This window comes from Pan troglodytes, chromosome 1 (assembly GCF_028858775.2).
Source record: "Pan troglodytes isolate AG18354 chromosome 1, NHGRI_mPanTro3-v2.0_pri, whole genome shotgun sequence".
NCBI classification, from domain to species: domain Eukaryota; kingdom Metazoa; phylum Chordata; class Mammalia; order Primates; family Hominidae; genus Pan; species Pan troglodytes.
The window spans coordinates 98,973,654-98,989,980 of NC_072398.2; the positions used below are offsets into that span (position 1 = coordinate 98,973,654).

At 46.5% G+C, this 16,327-nt stretch overlaps 1 protein-coding gene and 1 non-coding gene across 18 annotated transcripts in view; one reads left to right on the plus strand and one right to left on the minus strand.

The window, feature by feature from the left end:
• Positions 1-16,327, plus strand: part of ANP32E (acidic nuclear phosphoprotein 32 family member E) — a 39,802-nt gene that overhangs the window by 10,208 nt on the left and 13,267 nt on the right. For 4 of the 17 annotated variants that reach the window (XR_010158442.1, XR_008540313.2, XR_008540315.2 and 1 more), the window contains exons 1-2: positions 12,131-12,558; positions 16,078-16,227. Coding sequence is in view for 14 of the 17 variants with exons in the window: in XM_063814186.1 (XP_063670256.1) it covers positions 12,505-12,558; positions 16,078-16,227 (204 nt within the window). In the remaining 3 variants the exon portion in view is untranslated. Of the gene's footprint in view, positions 1-12,091; positions 12,559-12,877; positions 13,711-16,077; positions 16,228-16,327 lie in introns of those variants that run through there. The other 13 variants (XM_054670451.2, XM_054670455.2, XM_009430600.5 and 10 more) reach the window with 11 other exon arrangements.
• On the minus strand, positions 11,138-11,327 carry LOC112206905 (U2 spliceosomal RNA). Its single transcript, XR_002941402.1, has one exon. It is a non-coding gene; the product is annotated as a U2 spliceosomal RNA (small nuclear RNA).

Here is a 16,327-nt window from a genome sequence, read left to right on the forward strand (position 1 = left end):
TGGCTAACACGGTGAAACCCTGTCTCTACTAAAAATACAAAAAATTAGCCGGGCATGGTGGCAGGCGCCTGTAGTCCCAGCTACTCAGGAGGCTGAGGCAGGAGAATGGCGTGAACCCAGAAGGCGGAGCTTGCAGTGAGCCGAGATCGTGCCACTGCACTCCAGCCTGGGCGACAGAGCGAGACTCCGTCTCAAAAAAAAAAAAAAAAAAAAAAAGAAAAAGAAAAAGAGTGTATGAACAAAGGGCTAAAAAAGGCACAGTTACATGAATTAAGTCTCTTCATAAGAAGGAAAACCTGCCGGGAGCGTTGTCTCAAGCCTGTAATCCCAGCACTTTGGGAGGCTGAGGCAGGCAGATCACGAGGTCAGGAGATTGAGACCATCCTGGCTAACACGGTTAAACTCCATTTCTTTCTTTCTTCTTCTTCTTCTTTTTTTTTTTTTTTGAGACTGATTTTCACTCTTGTTGCCCAGACCGGAGTGCAATGGCGCGATCTTGGCTCACTGCAACCTCTGCCTCCCGGTGCAAGCGATTCTCCTGCCTCAGCCTCCCAAAATGCTGGGATTACAGGCGTGAGACACCGCGCCCAGCCAGTTAAACCCCATATCTACTAAAAATACAAAAAATTAGCCGGGCATGGTGCTGCGCGCTTGTAGTCCCAGCTACTCAGGAGGCTGAGACAGGAGAATCGCTTGAACCTGGGAGGCGGAGGCTGCAGTGAGCCGAGATCGCGCCAGTGTGCTCCAGCCTGGGCAACAGAACGAGACTCTGTCTCAAAAAAAAAAAAAAAAAAAAAAAAAAAGAAGGAAAACCTCAGAAGTAAAGAAGCATATCTGAACTACATTGTTCATCAGCTTTACAGATTCCAAAATTTTGTTGAGGTCTCTCCTCAGTTGTCTTCTTGCTCATTCTCTTTGTCCTTTGTATTTAGATCTCATTCTTTCAAAGTCATTTTATTAAGATTTGGGAGGAAATATAGGTAAATATAGATATTAAATTCTCCATATTAACCATAAGTTTTCAGTTTTTATTGATTGATTGCAGTGGCAAAATGACAGCTCACTCTAGCCTCAACCTCCTGGGCTCAAGCGATCCTCCCACCCCAGCCTCCTGAGTAGCTGGGACCACAGGTGGGCACCACCACGCCCAGCTAATTTTTTATTTTTTGTAGAGACAGGGTCTCCCCATGTTGCCCAGGCTGGTCTTGAACTCCTGAAGCAATCCTCCTCAGCCTTCCAAAGTGTGGAGATTACAGGTGTGAGCCACTATGCTTGGCCTTTTTTTTTTTTTTTTTTTTTTTTTTTTTTAGTTTGAGATGGAGTTTCGCTCTTGTTGCCCAGGCTGCAGTACAATGGCACGATCTTGGCTCACTGCAATCTCTGCCTCCCAGGTTCAAGCAATTCTCCTACCTCAGCCTGCTGAGTAGCTGGGATTATAGGCACCTGCCACCACACCCAGCTAATTTTTGTATTTTTTTAGTAGAGACAGGGTTTCACCATGTTGGCCAGGCTGGTCTCGAACTCCTGACATCAGGTGATCCACCCACCTCGACCTCCCAAAATGCTGGGATTACAGGTGTGAGCCACCGTGCCCACCTTTTTTTTTTTTTTAATAGAGACAGGATCTTGCTATATTGCACAGGCTGGTTTAGAACTTCTGGGCTCAAGCAATCCTCTGCCTCAGCCTTCCAAAGTGCTGTGATTACAGGTGTCAGCCACTGGACCTAGCCTCAAGTTATGTTTTGAAGGTAACCTTGTTACCAAAATTACAAATTTGGCCGGGCACCGTGGCTCATGCCTATAATCTCAACATTTTGGGAGGCCGAGGTGGGTGGATCACTTGAGGTCAGGAGTTTGAGACCAGCCTGGCCAACATGAGGAAACCCCATCTCTACTAAAAATACAAAAATTAGCCGAGCATGCTGGTGCATGCCTGTAATCCCAGCTACTTGGGAGGCTGAGGCAGGAGAATCGCTCGAACCTGGGAGGCAGAGATTGCAGTGAGCTAAGATTGCCCCATTGCACTCTAGCCTGGGCAACAAGACCAAAACTCTGTCTCAAAAACAAAATACAAAAATTAGCTGGGCGTGATGGTGCACTCCTGTAGTCCCAGCTACTCAGGAGGCTGAGGCAGGAAAATTGCTTGAACCAGCAGGCGGAGGTTCTAGTAAGCCAATATCACGCCATTGTTCTCCAGCCTGGGTGACAGAATTACTGTGTTTATCCAGTAGCACAGATGACAAAGAGTTGCCGTAAGATAAATTTGTAAATTTTTTTGATTTTTATTTTTTGAGATGGAGTCTCTCTCTTTGTTGCCCAGGCTGGAGTGCAGTGGGCAAACTCAGCTCACTGCAGCCTCCACCTCCCAGGTTCAAGCAATTCTCCTGCCTCAGCCTCCTGAGTAGCTGGGATTACAGGTACGTGACACCATGCCCAGCTAATTTTTGTATTTTTAGTAGAGACCGGGTTTTACCATATTGACAAGGATGGTCTCGATCTCCTGACCTCGTGACCCACCCGCCTCAGCCTCCCAAAGTGCTGGGATTACAGGTGTGAGCCACCGCACCCAGCCAAAATCTCTAAATCATATCTATTTGATATTGCAATATGGATTTGTTTCTAGGAGACTTACTCTTCTAATTTTGTTTGACTTTGGCTAATGTTAGAACTTGTTTACACTCACTCCCTTAGCATGTAGAGAGGTGATTCAAACTGGGAAAGCTCAACCTAGAATTTTATATTTTTGTAGATATTCCACAGAATTTTGTATTCACATGGCAGTAATCAAGAGTTTACTGGCCGGGCGCAGTGGCTCATGCCTGTAATCCCAGCACTTTGGGAGGCCGAGGCGGGCGGATCACGAGGTCAGGAGATCAAGACCATCCTGGCTAACACGTTGACACCCCATCTCTACTAAAAATACAAAAAAATAGTCGGGCGTGGTGGTGGGCGCTTGTAATCCCAGCTACTCAAGAGGCTGAGGCAGGAGAATGGCGTGAACCCGGGAGACGGAGCTTGCAGTGAGCCGGGATCGCGCCACTGCACTTCAGCCTGGGCGACAGAGCGAGACTCTGTCTCAAAAAAAAAAAAAAAAAAAAGAGTTTACCGTAACAATATGCAATCTTCTCTCTTCACCATTTACTGACAATCTCTACAGAGAAGAGGATCCCAAATTAAAGAAAAAACTTGAAAAATCCTGGAAAATATAGGGTAGTTTGATCATTTTATAGTTTTCATGCTGCCAATCAGAATCTTTTCTAAAAATTATTTGATAAAGATATTCAACAAAGGTTTAATAGATTAATCAAGTTTACTAGGCTGGTTGCAGTGGCTCACGCCTGTAATCTCAGCACTTTGGGAGGCCAAGGTGGGAGGATCACTTGAGCTCAAGAGTTTGAGACCAGCCTGGGCAACATGGTGAAACTCTGTCTCTACTAAAAATACAAAAAAACAAAAACAAAAAAACCCAAAACTAACCAGGCATGCCTGTAGTCCCAGCTACTTGGGGAGTTGAGGTGGGAGGATAACTTGAGCCTGGGATGTATAGGTTGCAGTGAGCTGAGATCCCACCACTGCACCCCAACCTGGGTGATAGAGCCAGACCCTGCCTCAAAAAAAAAAAAAAAAAAGTTTACCTGTTAGTCATCCTGGAGTTTTTGTATCTCAATGGGAGTCATAAGATTGGGTATCTATTTGTGGCATTTTGAGCATCAATAGATAATAAGAATGATATTTTAGGGAGCAGAACTTTTTGTGCACCCATGAATTAAACAGGATTATATTGGTAACCTTTGGAAAAAGAGTTGAACTTCGAAAAAGAGGAAATAGAGGAAATGAATTTGAGTTTCATATTTACAAATTACTAATCACTACCTCTTGTTTTAGTTATCTTCTAGTTATCTATTATTGCTATTGTTTACTTATTTATTAATAATTAATAAACAACCTTAAAAATGAGTAGTTTAAAACAACAACTATGCTTTATTTATTCAATATTCTTTTGCTGTTGTTGTTGTTTGTTTGAGACAGGGTCTTACTCTGTCACCCAGGCTGGAGTGCAGTGGAATGATCTTGGCTCATTGCAGCCTGGACCTCCATGGCTTAGTTGGTTCTCCTACCTCAGCCTCCCAAGTAACTGAGACTACAGGTATATGCCACGATGCCTGGCTAATTTTTTGTATTTTTTGTAGAGATGGATTTTTGCCATGTTGCCTACAGTGGTCTCAAACGCTTGTGCTCAAACGATCCGCCTGCCTCTGCCTCCCAAAGTGCTAGGATTACAGGTGTGAGCCACCACATCTGGCCTTACTCAAGATTCTTTTTTTTTTTTTTTTTTTGAGATGGAGTTTCGCTCGTGTTGCCCATGATGGAGTGCAGTGGTGCAGTCTCGGCTCACTGCAACCTCCGCCTCCCAGGTTCAAGCGATTCTCCTGCCTCAGCCTCCTGAGTAGCTGGGATTACAGGTGTGTGCCACCATGCCCGGCTAATTTTTGTATTTTTAGTAGAGCCAGGGTTTCACCATCTTGATCAGGCTGGTCTCAAACTTCTGACCTCGTGATCTGGCCACCTTGGCCTCCCAAAGTGCTAGGATTATAGGTGTGAGCCATCACATCTGGCCGTACTCAAAATTCTTTAGGCCAGGCGTGATGGCTCACGCCTGTAATCCCAGCGCTTTGGGAAGCCGAGGCAGGTGGATCACCTGAGGTTGGGAGTTCGAGACCAGCCTGACCAACATGGAGAAACCCCCATCTCTACTAAAAAAAATACAAAATTAGCCAGGCATGGTTGTGCATGCCTGAAATCCCAGCTACTCAGGAGCCTGAGGCAGGAGAGTCGCTTGAACTCAGGAGGCGGAGGTTGCGGTGAGCAAAGATCATGCCGTTGCACTCTAGCCTGGGCAACAAGAGCAAAATTCTGTCTCAAAAAAAAAAAAAGAAAAAAAAAAGAGAAAGATTCTTTAATTTGGCCAGAACATAGTGGAATAGCCTGTCTCTACTCCACATGGTGTTGGCTGGGCAGCTTGACAAAAGGCTGGAGGATCCAAGTCAACTTCACTTGCATGGCTGGGGCCTGCACTGGTTGGCTGGGACAGCTGGAGGATGTCTAGGCTCTCTCTCCCTTCATAATCTCTCATTTCCCAGGGCCTCTATCTACAATGAAAGATACATGGCCACTCTCTCCAATAGGGTAGTTAGACTTCTTTATATGAGAAATGGCTTCCCAAAGAGCAAAGCGGAAACTGCCAGGTCTCTTAAGGAATAGGCCCAGAACTGGCACAGTGTTATTTCCACTACATTCTATTGGTGAAAGCAAGTCATAAGACTAGCCCAGATTCAAGGGTAAAAGAAACAGACTCCACCTCCTGATGGGGGGAGTGTGGTGTGTGCACAGGGATGGGAGAAACTGTTGATAACTATTTTTCTACTTTTGCAGACAATTTACCACACCACTTAACCTCATAAAATTCAGTGTTTTTTGTTTTTGTTTTTGTTTTTTTGTAAAAGTAACTCACTTTAGATCTATAGATAGAATATATAGGATATATATAGACATATATCCCCTAACTCTAAGGTCCTGTACAAATATAAAAACCTACATTGCCTTAAAGGGTGTTGACCTGGAAGGTTCTCAAAACATATTAGCACAGTGGGCATCTAGAATTATTGGTGTTCTCTGGGTATTGATCATCTCTCCTAGTGCTAAGGAGAGCAGTAGTGACCCTGCTGGGTGGTTTTCTGGGAGAGGATTTCTCAGTGGTATGAGTGGGAATGATTTCTGGTGGTTCCAAGTGAGTTTAAACTCTGGAGAAAATGCATTAGTTGCACTGGCCTACCTTTATCTTTAAACTGCAAATTAACTAGTTTGGAAAAGGGAAAGTGAAAAGGTTAAGAGAAGAGCAGAACAGCAGTCTGTAGCTATTCTTTTTTTTTTTTTTTTTTTTAGACAGAGGCTTGCTCTGTCACTCAGGCTGAAGTACAATGGTGCAGTCTCAGCTCACTGCAATCTCTGCCTCCCAGGTTCAAGCATTTCTCCTGCCTCAGCCTCCTGAGTAGCTGGGATTACAGGCACGTGCCACCACACCCAGATAATTTTTGTAGTTTTACTAGAGACGGGGTTTCATCATGTTGGCCAGGGTGATCTCGATCTCCTGACCTCGTGATCCGCCCGCCTCGGCCTCCCACAGTGCTGGGACTACAGGCGTGAGCCACTGCACCTGGCTTGTAGTTATTCTTAACTCCTACTCCATCACCTATTCCCCAAGAAAGCATCAACCAAATTATTTCCTAATAGAAGTATGAATTTAAAGGCAGGGCGTGGTGGCTCACGCCTGTAATCCCAGCACTTTGGGAGGCCAAGGTGGGCAAACCACGAGGTCAGGAGATCGAGACCATCCTGGCCAACATGGTGAAACCCCATCTCTACTAAAAATACAAAAATTAGCTGGGCGTGGTGGCACGTGCCTGTAATCTCAGCTACTCCGGAGGCTGAGGCAGGAGAATCGCTTGAACCAGGGAGTCGGAGGTTGCAGTGGGCTGAGATCGTGCCACTGCACTCCAGCCTGGCTACAGAGCGAGACTCTGTCAAAAAAAAAAAAGAAGTATGAATTTAAACTACTAGCTGAGACTTATTTGAGGTATAATCAATTATTAAAACTGTCTTAAATACCCACTCTGTGCTCAGCACTGTGCCCACTCCTATGAGTGATGCCAGAGAAAGCCAAGTTAACTGACTTGATTTCCCTGTAGGAAATTCCAATCTAGTTGGGAGCAATCAGAGTTAAATAACATATATGAGGCCGGGCGTAGTGCCTCACCCCTGTAATCCCAGCACTTTGGGAGGCCGAAGTGGGTGGATCACCTGAGGTCAGGGGTTCAAGACCAGCCTGGCTAACATGGTGAAACCCCATCTCTACTAAAAATACAAAAATTAGCCAGGTGTGGTAGTGCACAGCTGTAGTCCCAGCTACTCAGGAGGCTGAGGCAGGAGAGTTGCTTGAGCCCGGGAGGCGGAGGTTGCAGTGAGCCAAGATCTCGCCACTTACTTCCAGCCTGGGCAATGGAGTGAGCTCTGTCTCAAAAAAAAAAAACAAAACAAAAACAAAAAAAAAACCACGCACACACACAAACATATATATGAGATGTTGCAAGGCATCATAAGGTAAATGCTAAATGAGTAGAACATTTAATAAGTGCTGAGAATTCAGAGGAGGGAATTTGTTTTGTTTAAGGTAGAAAATAGCATAAGCAAAACTAAAAGGAGCAGAATGACTATCACCTGTCATCACAGAACAAAAAGGGCACTAGTGAGATTTTGTTTGTTTGTTTGTTTTTTGTTTTTTTTTTGAGATGGAGTCTCACTCTGTCACCCAGGCTGGAGTGCAATGGCACGATCTCGGCTCACCATAACCTCTGCCTCCTGGGTTCAAGCAATTCTCCTGTTTCAGCCTCCCAGGTAGCTGGGATTACAGGTGTCCACCACAATGCCCGGCTAAGTTTTTGTATTTTTAGTAGAGACAAGGTTTCACCATGTTGGCCAGGCTGGTTTCGAACTCCTGACCTCAAGTAATCTGCCCACCTCAGCCTCCCAAAGTGCTAGGATTACAGGCGTGAGCCACTGTGCCCGGTGCACTAGTGAGATTTGATCAGAAAAATGTGTGCTAGGAAGTTGTTCCAATTACTATTGCTACCTAACAACCCCAAATTTAGATATTTAAAAGAATAATGATTATTTTATTATTTCTGGTGATTTCTGTGACACAGGAGTTTGGGAAAGGCTGAGCTGGCTGGTTCTGACTCAGGATCTCTCGTGAGGTCAGATGGTGGCTGCAACTGGAAATGGGGGTTGAAGAAGCTGGGGGCTGGCTGGGCACCTGTCACTCTCTTCACATGGTCTCAAGGCTTCTCTAGGTGATTGCTTTTATAGGTTAGTTTGGGCGTTCTCAGAGGGTAGGTATTTGGAGAGAGCCACTGTCACATGTCCCCAGGAAGCAGACTGAGATGTCGGGACATTTGTTGTTGAGTGATATTGGGACCATTACCTGTGGGAGGGAGAAGAAAGAAGCAGGATGAAGTAGAGAGAGAAACTGAATGGCAATGCCATCCTAACGAAGGCCTCAGCTGACCCCAACAGGGTGCTCTGGAGCTGGGATGACCCTTCTGAGTTTGTCTAAAACTGGGCAAAAGGGCAGGCTGGTCCTTTACACCTCTGTGTTAATCACTCGTTGGATTCAGGCTTCCCCAAAAGGAGGTATAACCTTGAGTGAGGTAATCTTGAGCCAGGCAATCCCCTAAAAGGGCTGACAGTTTAGGGTCATCTTCCAGTAGTACTCCCAGCAGCTACAGGAACAAGTTCCTCATTCCTGAAGGAAAAGCTGGGTGGTACATCACAGTGTCCACCACAGTTCTGACACCATCTATGGCTTTCCGTAGAGGACTCAGCCATTTTGTATGGACCTGGCAGAGAGGAAGCTGGGGAATAAATGTCCAACCTCACTTTCCTCCTGACCTGATTTCCTATCAGGACCAAGTCCAGGAAGCCACAGGACTTCACGCAGTCCATATAGGTTCTGGGTTACAGAGCAGGGTGGAGAAGCGTGAAGAGTAGATCTAGAAGTGCAAACAAGATATTCAGCAGCAGTAGATGAGCTTGGATTTTGAATGTTAAAGGCATGTTGAATTTAATAATATCCTGAGGGGCCAGGCGTGGTGGCTCAAGCCTGTAATCCCAGCACTTTGGGAGGCCGAGGCAGGTGGATCACGAGGTCAGGAGATCGAGATCATCCTGGCTAACACGGTGAAACCCCCTGTCTCTACTAAAAATACAAAAATTAGCCGGGCTTGGTGGCGGGCGCCTGTAGTCCCAGCTACTCAGGAGGCTGAGGCAGGAGAATGGTGTGAACCCGGGAGGTGGAGCTTGCAGTGAGCTGAGATGGCGCCACTGCACTCCAGCCTGGGCGACAGAAGGAGATTCTGTCTCAAAAAAAAAAAAAAAAAAAAAAAAAAAAAAATAATAATAATAATAAATATCTTGAGGGAGCTTTCTTACTGGTGGATTAAAGGAGTTTCTGAATCACTCTCTCGCCTGCTTCACTTGTTTTTTGTTTGTTTGTTTTTTTTTGTTTTTTTTGAGACAGAATCTTGCTTTGTCGCCCAGGCTGGAGTGCAATATCATGATCTTGGCGCACTGCAACCTCCACCTCTTGGGTTCAAGTGATTTTTGTGCCTCAGCCTCCCAGATAACTGGGATTATAGGCATATGACACCAAGCCCGGCTAATTTTTGTATTTTTAGTAGAGATGGGGTTTCACCATGTTGGCCAAGCTGGTCTCAAACTCCTGGCCTCAAGTGGTTTGCCCACCTCAGCCTCCCAAAGTGCTGGGATTACAGGCGAGAGCCACCGTGCCCCACCTTAACTTGGTTATTTAACCTCACTTTTCATTTTGCCATTTAAACCCTACCTAATTACTTCAGCTTAAATAAAGAGTGATCTGATCTGGTACATGTGTTTGGCTTTGGCTTTTCTCCTGACTAAATTTCACTCTTTTTTTTTTCTTTGAGACGGAGTCTCGCTCGTCTCCCAGGCTGGAGTGCAGTGGCGCGATCTCGGCTCACTGCAAGCTCCGCTTCCCGGGTTCACGCCATTCTCCTGCCTCAGCCTCCTGCCTAGCTGGGACTACAGGCGCCCGCTACCACGCCCGGCTAATTTTTTTGTATTTTTAGTAGAAACGGGGTTTCATCGTTTTAGCCAGGATGGTCTCGATCTCCTGACCTCATGATACACCCGCCTCAGCCTCCCAGAGTGCTGGGATTACAGGCGTGAGCCACCGCGCCCGGACCTATGGTGTACTTTCTGCAGCCACTATTCAATAGTAAAATGAGTTCATGGCCTTTCTTCACATTGATTATTTCCAGGATATAATTTAATCCCAATCATCATCTTTTATTTGAAACCCTACCATTAATAATCTCTTCCATCTCTTCTTTGGCTTCCATACATTTTTTTCCTTCTCTACCTACTCCTCAGTTTCCTTGAGGACTTTGGTAGACAGTCCCTCCCTCTTCTCTTTTCCCCTTCAACCATGTTTTGCTCTCCTTTGCCTGAGAGTCTTATGTACATGCCCTATGGCATTTTATTTATTTATTTATTTATTTTGAGACAGAGTCTCACTTTGTCGCCCAGGTTGGAGTGCGGTGGCGCCATCTCGGCTCACTCTGTCGCTCAGGCTCACTGCAATCTCCCGCTCCTGGGTTTAAGCGATTCTAGCCGGGGTTACGGGCGCGCGCCACCGCGTCCCACTAATTTTTGTATTTTTAGTAGAGATGGGGTGTCACGATGTTGGCCAGGATGGTCTCGAACTCCTGACCTCAGGTGACCACCCGCCTTGGCCTTCCAAAGTGCTGGGATTACAGGCGTTAGCCACCGCGCCGGGTCAGCATTTACATTTTAAATGTAATCCTCTTTGAGGAGCAGTGTGTCTCTGTGTGGGGTGGAGTAGGGAAGGTGGAGTTGTGAGGAGTCTGTGTTGGAAAGCCAAAGATCTCTAACCTGAGAAACAGGAAAAATAGCAACCAGTTCTGGGAGGCATGGGACTAATTCCCCCACTTTCCACTTCCTTCCCCAAATCATTTGGAATTTATTTGGTTATTTATCCTGAGAATGGTGTAAGGGAATAAGAATGATATAATTTAAGCAAGAGCTAAGAAAAAAGTTAGACCGTCGAGACAAAATTTTAAAATATAATTCTTTTTATTTTTGAGACATGATTTCGCTTTTGCTGCTAGGCTGGAGTGCAATAGCACGATTTCGGTTCACTGCAACCTCCGCCTCCCGGGTTCAAGCAATTCTCCTGTTTCAGCCTCTGGAGTAGCTGGGATTACAGGCGCACGCCACCACACCCGGCTAATATTTTGTATTTTTTGTAGAGACGAGGTTTCACCATGTTAGTCAGGCTGGTCTCCAACTCCTGACCTCAGGTGATCCAACCGCCTTGGCCTTCCAAAGTGCTGGGATTACAGGTGGGAGCCACCACGCCCGGCCAAAAGATAATTCTTATCCCACTCTTTTATATCCCATCCCACATAGACAGACTGTTTTTTTTTTCCTTCTTCTGTTTTGAACACTAAATTTTAATCCCCTGAGGGGGTGCACTGTTCCTGGAGGTACTGCAATACCAGATCGATGCGTGAAGTGAACAAGCAAGCTCCTATTCCGTCTTCCTGCTCCCCAAATCCATTTAATATATTGGACTCGGATAGAAAATATATCAGATATTAAACTGTTAAGAACAGATCCTACACTTGATCTTAGCCAAAAGGCAGAGAAGCGATAAACACTTTTAAAAGCACACTTTACCTACAGATTTCCATGGAAACCAACCAAAGGGAAATTAGAGCGGCATCGCGGTGCCATTTCTATGCTAATTAATGTCTGATTTTCATTAGGACAGCGTCGTTTTTCCTCCAAGGTCTTAGCGTTTATTACAGCAACAATTAACTCAGTAACAATTCCTCCAGGATAGTTTTATTTAAATATTACTAACTTACATACTGCTTTCACCCAACTGCTTTCAAAATTGTTGTCTTTTATGGTGTTAAACTACCATCTTTAAAATCTCGGCTCTAGCTCTGCATCACGGAAGGTCAGTCTCTGTGAAGAGCCTGACCCCAGCAGGACAATGCCACGAAGGCATCTTTTTAATGTGATGCGCACGTTGCTGTACACCTTGGTTGCAAAGCAGAGGCTATGCTTTTAAAACGGCCAAGAGCCAGTGCGTGCCGTGTGGTGAATTATCAGTATCGCAACTTGGGCACGGAAGGATGCTTTCTCCCTCTTTAACACTAACAACAGAATAAAAAACCAAAAACTAAAAACCAAATCCAACAGACAACGAAACTGTCCGAGTGCCCAGGGAAAGCGCGCCAACTACATAAAGAAAAGCAGGGGGGGTACTGGGATTCAAAATCATTTCTCCGGGACGTACACCCTCCTGGACCTATCAAAATTAACTGCGCGCTTGATCGTAGCCAATAGGTACGGAGTTTTTGGTCCAGGGCCTCCCTGAAGACTGATAGACCTTTACCTAGCCCAATGAAGTAATGTGACGCCGAAGAATCAACCAACACGTTTGGGAGGTGGGTGGAGTGTAGGCCAGGGGGTTGGCGGTGCCGTGTCATGGAGGCTCAGTCTCTGAGCAGCCATTGAAGGGGAAGGAACTGCGGGTGTGTGTGTGTATGTGTGTGTGTATGTGTGTGCGCGCGTGCGTGCGTGTGTGTGCGCGCGCTAGTGTGTGGACAAGGAGGTGGGGGCAGCTGAGTTAGAGTCCCAACTCTTGGACTCCATTTGCTATTCTCTTCTTTCTCCCCCACACCTATCTGGTGGTAGTGGGCGTTTATATTTGCGTTCCTTTTCATTCATTTCTAAATCTCTTAAAAATTTTGGGTTGGGGGTATTGGGGAAGGCAGGAAAGGGAAAAGGAGAGTAGGAGCTGAAGAGCAAGAGGAGGACATGGAGATGAAGAAGAAGATTAACCTGGAGTTAAGGAACAGATCCCCGGAGGAGGTGAGATGACTCAGCCCCCACCCCTTCCCCATCAGTCCAGTATTCTGAGGATCGGATTTCTGGTGGTCCTGGGTGGGTGTGCGGGGATGGAGTAATAAGTTAGCCCCCATCCCCCCGGGTTAGGGTTGGGGAAATGTTTAATTTTAAGTTTTAAATCATTAAAATCTTCTACTTAAAATGGCGAAGGGTTGAAGTTTCTAGGGGCGTTTTTGTGTGTGCATGGGGGCTTAGCTCCTTTCGGCTTTCATCGAGTCGGGCGTCCTGACCTCGTGGGGGCGGGAAGCGGGCTGGTGGGGGCGCTCCGCCGCTTCGCTCCCGTCACTCCTCCTCCTGGGGGCCGGCGGCGTGGGCGCGACCCCCCAGTCCCACAGCCCCTGCCGCAGCCATAGGCGCCTGAGAAGTTAGTCCAACTTTTCTGCAGTGCGGCCAACTCATCTTTTTAGGGGGTGGGCTCCCCCGGCCTTGAGGCCCTGGGCGTCCGACGTCGCGACGGGCGCGGGCTGGGGTCGCTTGCAGGGTCCGCGCACTGTCTGCTCCGGCGGCGCCCACTCCTCCGGGAAGCCGCGCGCGCCGCCCTCTGCCCTTCGCCCGGCGGAATCTGGGTCAGCGGCGGGTTCTCCGACCGCGGGCGAGTTTGGGGACTCGTCGCAGTGACCGGAGGTGGGGAGGGGACGGGAGGGGTAATCCGCTTCTTCCCCCGCCGTGTAACGATATGTGGCACGTCGTGTGGCCGCAACTCTGAATTTGATCCCTGGAGACGGTTTCACAAAACTCAACATAAGGGACGTAGTAGTTTCGTGCTTTAAAGATGGGTTCGCCGAAACTAAATGATGCGCTCTCACTGCTGTCGCCTTAAAGAGACGGGGTTGGGAGGGGCCACGTGAGGCGGGGTCGCGGTCAACTTTTCGGGGGTCGGGTAGGAGGCGTTTCCGCCTCCTTTTCGCGGTTGCCTTCTCGGCCTCACCTACCCAGGGCGAAGGCGCGAGGACAACGCGGGTTGGGAGGCGACCCCTTTTTTCCTTGGGGAGTCCCCGCCCCGTGTGGGGTTTCCCGTCAGTCGGAGCGGCAGGTCGCGAGAGCAGGGCTGGTGGCCAGCGGGGAGCCTCGCAGAGGAAAGCATCAGTCTTGCTGAAATAAGCCTAGAATTGGAACGTAAGGGAGTTGTCTGTAGCTGGATCGACCGATCGATAGAAGGATATAACTGGGGTGGTGTCTGTGCAGATCGGCATAGAGAATGAGCAGGGTCTGTCTGGGCTTTCGCGTCCGGCGTGTGGAGTGGCAACTAAGATTTTTTTTTTTTTTTTAAGTGCCTGTTTTCTGAAATTGGCAGGGGCCAGGGAGAGGAAACAGTTGCTTGCTATCAGGGTCATCCCGGAGAGAACTTGAAGTTTCTAGAGCTTATTCTTAGAGGCTTCAGGAAAAAAAAAAAAAAAAAAAAAACCCAAAATCAAACTTTAAAAGCTGTCTCTCACAAGCACACGTTTAGAATACTTTTTGGTGGCTTGGGTTGGAAAATTGAATCCCGCCCCCGCCTCCCCCGCCAGGATTCTTTCACTTAGTGATTGTAGTAATTTCTTTGCCAGTTTTGGGGTGTGCAGGACGTTGCCTTTTTTCAACTTCTTCCGCTGTGTTGTAATAACGGTCTCTTATATTTGTATAGACAGTTTACAAAGCACTTTACCCGTTTGTTATTTACTTTCCTCCTTACATACTTGTAAGGTGGATTGTGTTGTTCTAGAATCCAAATTAGCAGACAGTCTCAGGGCAGTGAAATGATTTACAGAAGTGGAGGAACTGGTTTTCTGACACCAAATCTAGTAGCCCCCACTCCTCAGCTAAACGGAGAGTCTGAAGACAGAACCAATTCACAGTCCTTCGGCAAACCAACTGTGACTCTAGGCAAGCCATTCTTCATCTCTGGGCCATAGTTTCCTCTTCTCCAAAACGGAGCTCAAGATGCTCTTTCTGGCCACAGAAATAATTATGTCAAAATCATATTCAAATAGAGAAGGTGGCATTCCTTGTTGCCAAATTTTAGCCCTCAGATACCTCAAACAGGTTTTCACATTGGGTATAGAGAACCAGGATCTTCAACCTTTCCCTTAAAGATTAAGTCCATTCAGGCCCACACCAGGAAGTTTGTTACTACAACTCTTACCTAATAGGGAATTCAGCCCCACTCCTTGAGGAATGGGGAAAAGTGCACAGAAATGCTATTATACCAGAGTGGTAGGGAGAAGTAACATTTTGTTAAGAATGTATTGTTCTGGGTGATACCGTTTGGCCTGGATGTGAGAACCAATAACGCCCTCTGGGCTGTTCCCAGAGGAGCTTTCTAACGTTTCTTCATAAAGGGTAAGGAGGTTTTTTTGAGTTATGATGGTTTTATCAACCAAAGAGAAGGAGGTTTAAACTGAAAAAGTGATTAAACAGTTTCTTCTCTTTGTAGGTTTTTTTTTTTTTTTTTTTTTTTTTTGAGATAGAGTCTCTATCTGTTGCCCAAGCTGGAGTGCAATGGTGCGGCCTCGGCTCACTGCAACCTCTGCTGCCCGGGTTCAAGTGATTCTCCTGCCTCAACTTCCCGAGTAGCTGGCATTACAGGTGCCCACCATCACGCCCAGCTGATTTTTGTATTTTTAGTAGGGACGGGGTTTCACTATGTTGGCCAGGCTTGTCTTGATCTCCTAACCTCAAGTGATCCACCTGCCTCAGCTTCCCAAAGTGCTGGGATTACAGGCGTGAGCCCCCGAGCCTGGCACTCTTTGTAGGTTTTAGGGCAGCTCACTTGAATCTTTTCCTGGTAGCTCAGGTACTCGCTCCTTGCATAAATATATTCTCTGATGTTGAGGGTCCTCCTTATCAGGGTCAGAAACAGGTTTCACATGGGAACTTCTTCAAAGTTTGTTTCTTATGCATCAGTGATTTGAAGCAGGCATTGAACTTTAGTCCAAGTTTAAATTTTAAAAATGGCCAGGCAAGGTGGCTCATCCCTGTAATCCCAGCACTTTGGGAGGCTGAGGGGGGACGAATCACCTGAGGTCAGGAGTTCAAGACTAGCCTGGCCAACATGACAAAACCCTGTCTCTACTAAAAATACAAAAAAATTAGCCGGGAGTGGTGGCATACGCCTGTAATCCCAGCTACTCCAGAGGCTGAGACAGGAGAATTGCTTGGACCCAGGAGGCAGAGGTTACAGTGAGCTGAGATCGTGCCATTGCACTCCAGCCTGGGTAACAGAGCAAGACTCCGTCTCAAAAAAAAAAAAAAAAGAAAAAAAAGAAATTTAAAAGATTACTTATAGTGATGACTTTAGATTGTATATCAGTTTTGGGGGGAAATGAAAAGGATCTGTGTAAGGGGATTGTTGGGGTTTCTGTTGTGTTGTATTTTGTTTTAACTGACGGGCAATCAAACTGGAGATTGGTGGTTTTAATACATTTCCAGAGTGTCAAGACCCAGGTCTCTACCTAAACAGATTACAAACTAAAGAATCATTAATTAATGTTTTCCCTCTTACAGGTGACAGAGTTAGTCCTTGATAATTGCCTATGTGTCAATGGGGAAATTGAAGGCCTGAATGATACTTTCAAAGAACTAGAATTTCTGAGTATGGCTAATGTGGAACTAAGTTCGCTGGCCCGGCTTCCCAGCTTAAATAAACTTCGAAAAGTAAGTTGGCATTTACGTGAAGCATCATGATTTCAATGCCACGGCTATTATGTCTAGTGTTTGGCCAAATGGAATGACCATTCTGCTTGTTAATTAGAAG